The 9,637-nt window shown below is 41.8% G+C and overlaps 1 protein-coding gene across 1 annotated transcript in view; it reads right to left on the bottom strand.

The window, feature by feature from the left end:
- LOC130235963 (calcium/calmodulin-dependent protein kinase type II subunit beta) overlaps window positions 1-9,637 on the bottom strand; it is a 43,741-nt gene that overhangs the window by 12,289 nt on the left and 21,815 nt on the right. Inside the window, 1 exon segment of the mRNA XM_056466492.1 lies at window positions 4,012-4,080. Within this exon segment, the coding sequence (XP_056322467.1) occupies window positions 4,012-4,080 (69 nt within the window).

Below are 9,637 nucleotides of genomic sequence, written 5' to 3'. Positions count from 1 at the left end.
TTCTCTGCATATTTTGTACTTCCTCCTTCACCATTCTCTGTCTGTTCAGAAAACTTGAATAGTTAAGTGCACCTTTAACATATTTCACAACCATCTGATTCTTGTGACCCTACACATGGCTATCTTTTTTTTTGGTAGACAGGAAGTGTGGAGCAAGGCCCCCTCCCTGCAATATCTTGTAGCCATTCTTCCCCTGTCAGCAGAACTTGATCAAAATGTTACAGTAAATGACCCCATAATAAGAACTTCCGTTAATATAACATATCACACAACGAGAAAAAGATTGGTCAATCAGGTGCTATTCAAAACCTTTTCCTAATGAACTCAAGCAATGTATTAGTCCATGATTAATGTATGTATATGTTCCAATAATATAAAGAGATTACTGTGAGTAACATAAGGTATATATAATGCTTTCTTTCTTTTCTCTCCAATAATATCTCAGACAATTTTACCATTTAAAGTTTATTATAATATTAATCACAAGAGAATATGAGTTGCTCTACAAATATTTTTTATTATGGCAAGAATAAAAGCAAAAAAAGTACACTTACTAAAAATACTGATGTTTTCTTTTAGATTTAGACTGATCCACAAACATATACATCAGTGTAAAAGCTATGACTGCTGGAAAAACATATTCTGTAATTGTGTACGGTCTCTACTTTTGTCATGGCCTCTGTTGGCATAAACTAAATCATCCCTCTCAGGTTTTTTCCAAACTTTTTAACATAAACTTTCCTCCTTTCCCACTGCTGTTGCTATTTCTAGCCAATAATTACTGGTCATCACTTGCTTTTGTTCATATCTCGGACAGTTATACCTGTTACAATTTATTAAAATATTAATGACAACAGAACATGGGCTGCTATTGAGACTCGGAAGGGACGTGATGGTGGGGAAAAAATTGGTGATTGGAGTGATGGGAAAACATATTTGGTAACACTTTATAATAACTACACACGCTGAATCATTTACTAAGCATTAGCATCTACTGAATTCCCTATCTGTTAAGCATTAACTCTACATTAACAAGCATTAGTAAGCAGTTTATAACTGCAGCTACACATGCTGTATTCTTGACTTACAATCACATTTATAATGTGCTTAATAGCTGTACTTTCATACTTTGTTAATGGTTTATTTTTATTGCTAAATTAAGAATTACATTATTTACAAACCAGTTGTATTTAAGAATAGTCGATGGTTTTTAAGATCATTCAGAATGAGTTAGTAAATGATTAATAAACTATTGAAATTAACATTTATAATTGTTATTATTCAGGCGTACACTAATAGTTAATTTATATGTTAATAAATGCTTTATTAACTCAACTTCATTCAGTTTTGTGACCTAATCTAAAGTGAGGACTATTTATGCTTTATAAATCCCTTATAAATGACAATTAAAGGCTTAATATCAAATGAACAATAATCTTTACAATCTTATGTAAAAAGTAAAACTACTGTAAAGTTTAAACATTGCTGAATAACAGGAGTGTCAAAATATAACATAAAACTGGATAAAACAACAGCAATATAGTAATTTAACAGTGTAATAAGATGCAGTGTTTAAACTGTACAGTAATTTTATTTCACGTAAGGTTGCAGAGATTTATTTTTTATGTGATACAGTTTCATTTGTGTATCTTCAGATGAATAGGTATGAATAATGTTGTTTATGTTTGTTTTTCCTGTTTAGAATTTAACTGAGCCTTTAATTGTCATTTATAAGGGATTTATAAAGCATAAATAGTCCTCACTTTAGATTAGGTCACAAAACTGAATGAAGTTGAGTTAATAAAGCATTTATTAACATACAAATTAACTATTAGTATATGCATGAATAATAAGAATTATAAATGCTAATTTTAATAGTTTATTAATCATTTACTAACTCATTCTGAATGATCTTAAAAAACACCAACTATTTTTAAATAACTGGTTTGTAAATAATGCAATACTTCATTTAGTAATGAAAAATAAATCATCAACAAAGTATGAAAGTACAGCTATTAAGCACATTATTAATGTGTTTGTAAGGCAAGAATACAGCATGTGTAGCTGCAGTTATAAACTGCTTACTAACATTTATTAATGTAGAGTTAATGCTTAACAGATAATGAATTCACTATTTGCTAATGCTTAATAAATGATTTATAGTGTGTAGTTATTATAAAGTGTTATGTTGTGTTATGTTGTGTTATGTTTAAGTTTTTTTGCGTTCCCTCGCAAAACTGTTTCTCCACAAACACTTCCTGTTCACTTCATTTATGTAAACCTTCACGTTTTGCCGAAATTCTCCTGTATTTTACCATTCTATACCACTTTCTTTCCATTAAAGCTTTGCGTCGATCATCGCCTTTCATATGCTACATCTGAACCAGTGAATGCATGTATAAGCGCTGACTGACAGACGCGCTCCGTACAATAAACTGATCCCAGATCAGCTACACGCACTTACATCCATGTGCAACCATGCTGCCGTTGTAGCTGGTGTATTCTGGGACATTTTCTTACCCCTTGGTTTCATGTGTGGTCCTGAGAAAGCTCTGTTTCAATGGGTATCTAGCCCTTCCCCTTAGTCCTCCACCTTCAAGATGAAGAGAATTGGACACCCCTACCCCTTCACGTGAACGCACAAAAACGAGGGGTAAGGGGAAGGGCTAAGGGGTAGAATTGGGATTGGGCCTTCCTCTTACTGATGATCATGATATAATACACAACTAATGACTTTCCTCAGCTTTAAGAGGAGTTTTAAACACTGAAGCTCTGGAAATATAATGTTAAAAATGGTTCAATTTGATTAATTTAACATAAACTATAGGGTGACGCAGTGGCGCAGTAGGTAGTGCGGTCGCCTCACAGCATAAAGGTCGCTGGTTCGAGCCCCGGCTGGGTCAGTTGGTGTTTCTGTGTGGAGTTTGCATGTTCTCCCTGCATTCGTGTGTGCTTCCTCCGGGTGCTCCGGTTTCCCTCACAGTCCTAACACATGCGGTACAGGTGAATTGGGTAGGCTAAATTGTCCATAGTGTATGAGTGTGTGTGTATGAGTGTGTATGGGTGTTTCCCAGAGATGGGTTGCAGCTGGAAGGGCATCCTCTGCGTAGAACAAGTGCTGGATAAGTTGGCGGTTCATTCCACTGTGGTGACCCCTGATTAATAAAGGGGCTAAGCTGAATGAAATTGAATGAATGAACTATATATAATAAATGAAATAAACATTAGCATCAATACATGGCATCAAAAGTGTATTATAAAAGCATGCGCACACACACACACACACACACACACATGCACATATATATAAATACATGCATACAGGCACACACACATTAATACATGCATACACACAAGTACACACGCACACATCCATTTACACACACATGCATACAGCATATCCACATATGCACACACTCTCACTCTCACAATTAAAAGTGTATTATACAGAAACACGCACACGCATGCATGTACACACACATGCATACACACAAGTACACACGCACACATCCATATACACACGCATGCATACAACATTTCCATATATGCACACACTCTCACAAACACTTTGCATCAAAAATGGATTATGGACAAACACGCACACATGAAGACACACACATGCATACACACAAGCATACACATATGCATATACATGCATATCCACACATGCACACACTTTATCTGCACACTCACACAAACACACACAGCTGTTCACACTGAGCATCAACACTCTTGTAAAGTGTATTATACAAACACACACACACACACACACACACACACACACACACACACACACACACACACAAAGCAGACTAACACTGAGCATCAAAGCTGCATTATTAAAGTGTGTTATAACATGCTGAACTCTGGCTGAATGACTGAGACGAAGGCAGGCCGACGTGGACACACACACACACACACACACACACACACAGATGTAGAGGAGAGGCATCAGGCAAGAGGACGAGCGAGAGCACACACACACAGAGAGAGAGGAAGGAGAGTAAATACCAGAGCAGGAGGAGGAACACTTCCTTTAGGACTGGAGACGCTGCTGCTCTTCACACTGTTGGACTGAGGCTGCGCACAACACAACACAACACAACACACTGTTAGAGAGAGAGAGAGAGAGAGAGAGAGAGAGAGAGAGACAGAGAGAGAGAGAGAGAGAGAGAGAGAGAGAGAGAGAGAGAGAGAGAGAGAGAGAGGAGAGTCTTGTTTCTAGTCCCTATATCCCCCAAATATGTGCAGTTGTTCCCTTGTGTTCAGTTATAAAGCAGGACTAATAAAACCAAACTGGAGGAGAGTCCTTACACACACACACACACACACACAGCTGCGTTTCGTTTTCTGAATGGAGAGAGAGCGATGATGGAGTGAATGAGAGAGCTACACACACACACATACATATACACACACACTATGGTGAACAGTAATCACACCCATATACACAGACACAGATACAGACACACACACACACACACAAGCACACACCATGATGAACAGTAATGATCGCACACACACATACACACACTCACACATACAAACAATTGGATGGATGGATGGATTATTGAATGAACAGACGGACGGACAGATGGATGGATGGATTATTGGATGGATGGATGGATTTTTGGATGGGTGGCTGGATTATTGGATGGATGGATTATTGGATGGATTGATGGATGGATAGATGGACGGATTATTAGATGGATGGATGAACAGATGGATGGATGGACAGATTATTGGATAGATAGATGGACAGATGGATGGATTTTTGGATGGATGGATGAATTATTGGATGGATGGATGGATTGATTATTGGATGGATGGACAGATGGATGGATGGACAGATTATTAGATGGATGGATAGATGGACAGATGGATGGATTTTTGGAGGGATGGATGAATTATTGGATGGATGGATGGATGGATGGATGGATAAATTATTGGATGGATGAATTATTGGATGGATGGATGGATGGATGGATGGATGGATAAATTATTGGATGGATAGATTATTGGATGGATAGATGGACGGATTATTGGATGGATGGATGGATGGATGAATTATTGGATGGATTTATTATTGAATGGATGGATGGATGGATGGATGGATGGATGAATGGATGGAAGTTTTATTGTATGAATGGGTGGATGGACAGACAGATTAAGCAGACAGACAGATGGACGGACGGACGGACGGACGGGTTTATTGGATGAATGGAGGGACGGACGGACGGACGGACGGACGGACGGACGGACGGACGGACGGACGGACGGACGGACGGACGGACGGACGGACGGACGGACGGACGGACGGACGGACGGACGGACGGACGGACGGACGGACGGACGGACGGACGGACGGACGGACGGACGGACGGACGGACGGACGGACGGACGGACGGACGGACGGACGGACGGACGGACAGACAGACAGACAGACAGACAGACAGACAGACAGACAGACAGACAGACAGACAGACAGACAGACAGACAGACAGACAGATAGATAGATAGATAGATAGATAGATAGATAGATAGATAGATAGATAGATAGATAGATAGATAGATGAAAAGCACAGACAGTGGAGGAAGGAGGAAAGTGTCAGGATGGAGGAGTGTGGAGGAGCAGCGGTTGCTAAGCAGCGAGTGAAGAGTTTATTTCTGTGAGCGGCTGCTATTCCTGGAGCAGAAGAGCTCCTGCAGATCCACTGATGCACACAGATCATCAGAGAGATCAGGAGAACACATGAAGAGCCGAGTCTGAGTCTGAATCACACCAAACTACACAACTCAACGACACTAAACCAACTGTGCTGTCTCTGAGTCAGGCAAACAGTGTTCACAAACAACAACAACAACAAAATAAAGGACGATGGTGGCACGGTGGCTCAGTGGTTAGCACTGTGGCCTCACAGCAAGAAGGTTGCTGGTTTGGGTCCCGGCTGGGTCAGTTGGTGTTTCTGTGTGGAGTTTCCATGTTGGTGTGGGTTTCCTCCGGGTGCTCCTGTTTCCCCCACAGTCCAAACACATGCACTATAGGGGAATTAATGAACTCAATTGGCCGTAGTGTATTAGTGTGTGTGAATGAGTGTGTATGGGTATTTCCCAGTACTGGGTTGCAGCTGGAAGGGCATCCGCTGTGTAAAACATATGCTGTAATAGTTGGTGGTTCATTCTGCTGTGGAAACACCTGATGAATAAGGGACTAAACTGAAGGAAAATAAATGAATGTTTGCGCACACACACTCCTACAATCTCTCTCTCTCACACACACACAAACACACACTTTCTCTGGCACACACAATGTACACGTGCACGTACAGTCACATACACAATACATGGACACATACACATACATCAACACACACACACACACACACACACACACACACACACACACACACGCACACACACACACACACACGCACACACACACACACACACACACACAACCTGCTGTTTACCTTTAATAAACACTGTCTAAACACCATTTGCCCTTTACTGTAGTGAGAAACGAGTGCTGTCTACTGAGGGAACACTGCTGAATCACTGCTATCAGCTACTAAGACAACATCACAGCTCAAACATCAGTCCACGTCAGTCCTAAACCACCAAAAATTTCAACAGAAAACCCAAAACTGAAATGGTGAGAGGGAAAACAAACTCATGAGCAGGACGGCTGACCTCTGACCTGTAAACACTCGGTCCTAATGTCAGCATAATCACCGCGAGTCTCCAGCTAGAACACCGCACAGTTGCAGGATTTTCCTTGAGTGCTTTCATGGCATAACTTGCATGCGTAAAAGATTGCGTAAGGCCCGATTAATGCGGCGGGATTATTCTCCAGATTAGACCCCGCATCCAATCCCTAATAGAGAGCAGTCACGGTCTCATAACTCAGCGGTGCAATAGAGGTGAAAGCCGACCTTTCTCCTGCGCCTGAGAGGATTATCTGCTATCAGAACAAATGAAGCTGCAAATGCACTCTGTCTAACAGCTCATTACGGCCGCAGGTGGACATCTGTGCGCTCCGGCTGATGACGGACGGACAAATGAGGAGATCAACAATGCACTATGGGGAAATTAGACAGGTTTAGAGAGAAATGAAGGGGAAACGTGCAGCGCTTTATACTGAGGATGAGCGCTGTGATGATAGGAACAGCACAAATGATCATGATTCTGTTGCGTTGCTTGGAAATTTGTGTTTTAAAGGGCTCCTATTTTACCCCTTTCTCAAGATTTAACACATTAATAATAATAATAATAATAATTCCTTACATTAATACAGCGCTTTTCTGGACACTTAAAGCACTTTACACATAGGGGAGAATCTCCTCATCCACCACCAGTGTGCACCATCCACCAGGATGATGTGACGGCAGCCATTTTGCGCCAGACCGCACACCAGCTGATTGGTGGAGAGGAGACAGAGTGATGAAGCCAATTATGATATGGGGATGGTTAGGAGGCCATGACTGACAGGGGCCAGTGGGCAGATTTGGCCAGGATGCCGGGGTTAAACCCCTACTCTTTTCAAAGGACATCCTGGGATTTTAATGAGCACAGAGAGTCAGGACCTCGGGTTAACGTCTCATCCGAAAGACGGCACTCACTGACAGTATAGTGTCCCCTTCACTATACTGGGGCATTAGGACCCACACAGACCGCAGGTTGGGCGCCCCCTGCTGGCCTCACTAACCACTTCCAGCAGCAACCTAGCTTTCCCATGTGGTCTCCCATCCAGGTACTGACCGGGACGCAGCCCTGCTTAGCTTCAGCAGGCGGCCATGTGAGAGCTGCAGAGAGCTAGCTGCCGGCATAAAGATGAGTCTTTTGTGTCTCCAGAATGTGTCTGTAAAGTTTCAGCTCAAACCACCCATAAGATTATTTACTATCCCTTTCAAGCTGTTTTCACACCAGAAGCAGAACGTGCAGGTAAATCCTGCTATTCGCGAGTAAATAAACACGTGAACATTTTAACGAATTAGCTCAAAGGGAATCGACGATTAATTTGAACGGGGCTTCAAAAGAATCGACTCTTTAAATCTGAACAAACGAATCATCCATCCAGCGATCATTGGAACGGACAGTTGACTTTAATTACAGCTATTGCTATCAAAATAAAAACCCATTTCTGTATAAGCAGGGTAGCAGGATCGAAGTTTAAGACATAAGATTCATAAATATGCACAGGCATCGTTCTTTATGCAATATGACACTTTATTGACTAATCTAACAGAAACTAACACCTGACACAAACACACATTCATACAAGTGAGTTTGAGTTTGAAAGCCTCAGATTTTGTAAGAACCACAAATAATCAATTTAACCCTTCTATGGTCTCTTTAGGGTTGCATACGCCAGTTCAGTGCTAATCTGGAAGTGTTACTTGCGTTCCTTGTGTGATGTGAAGAACTCCCTCTGTCGAGCATGTGGTTGGCTGGTGTTCAGTTCCTTTCAAGAGTTCACACTTAGCTCACGATTTATACATAGCTTGTTTGGCGTGGTGTCCTGGGAGAGAGCCCTGAGCTCAAGGGATCCTCTGGCCCAGGGTTCCCCCCTTTGATGGTGGGAGGAAAGCGGGGAACCCGGAGGAAACCCACGCGGACACGGGGAGAACATGCAAACTCCGAACAGAAATACCAGATGGCCCAGCGAAGACCCAACGTCATTGGTATTCTTGCTGTGAGGCAACAGTAGTCACTGGGCCACCGTGGCGCCCATTCTGGATTAAAGGTGGAAGAAGGAGAGGAGGGGGGTTTCTTCCAGACGAAGATAGTTGTAGAGAGGAAATGAGGATTTATATAGTGACTTGGGATCCTTTGATTGGAGGATCATGATTAGCTAAGGTAAACCAGCTGGGTCAATCATGAGCACATGCTCCTCTCGAAATTAGTTTAAAATTAAACTTCACTTGTCCTCGCGAGGCTTGGAGTGGGGTGGAGTTGGTCATTTCAAGTTTTGAAAGCAGCAAAAAGGCTAGCAGTGGTTGACTACTGGTTTTGCGGCACACTAAACTTAATTAGACTCGAAAAAAGGTATCGATATGAGAGTGTCTGAGCTGTGCCATTAACCCATTTTGTTTGGGTCCCCGCCTGCTCCCTGGAGTCCTCTGGGTTCAAGTCTTTCTTTGGCCTGGGCCTTCTAGCTTTGGTGTTCTTCTCTGGCCTCAGGCTTCTTGTTTCCAGGGGTTTCAAGCTCTTAGGGGTTTCTCTGTTTCTCAGGGAGGAGGCCTTAGGCACAAGCTTTTATAAGGATGGTTTGTACCCACCCTCCAGGGCCAAGTTGACCAATCCGAAGTTAAACTTCCCTGAGGCATGTTTTATAGTCCTTTGTTTAGAAGTGTAGTGACTTGCATAGGTATTTTGATGTAAACAGAGGCAGAAATGTACAAGTTTCTTAAAATGTTAATGTGTTACACCCAATATGTATTAACATGAAATGTAAACAATCGTTCAGTACACCAAATTAGCTTTTCAAGGACACCAAACATGAACTATCTATGAGCTTCTTTAGCTGCGGTAGAGTTAAACATTGTTTGCAGAAGTATTTAAACCATAATATTAACACAGGAGCAAGGGAAACATTGCAAAACACCTGATTACACATAAAGAGGGAATGAAAGTTTAC

The sequence above is a fragment of the Danio aesculapii genome, chromosome 10 (assembly GCF_903798145.1).
Source record: "Danio aesculapii chromosome 10, fDanAes4.1, whole genome shotgun sequence".
Lineage (NCBI taxonomy): Eukaryota > Metazoa > Chordata > Actinopteri > Cypriniformes > Danionidae > Danio > Danio aesculapii.
The sequence above is the reverse complement of the archived record's forward strand: the minus strand, read 5'-3'. Positions and strand labels throughout refer to the sequence as shown.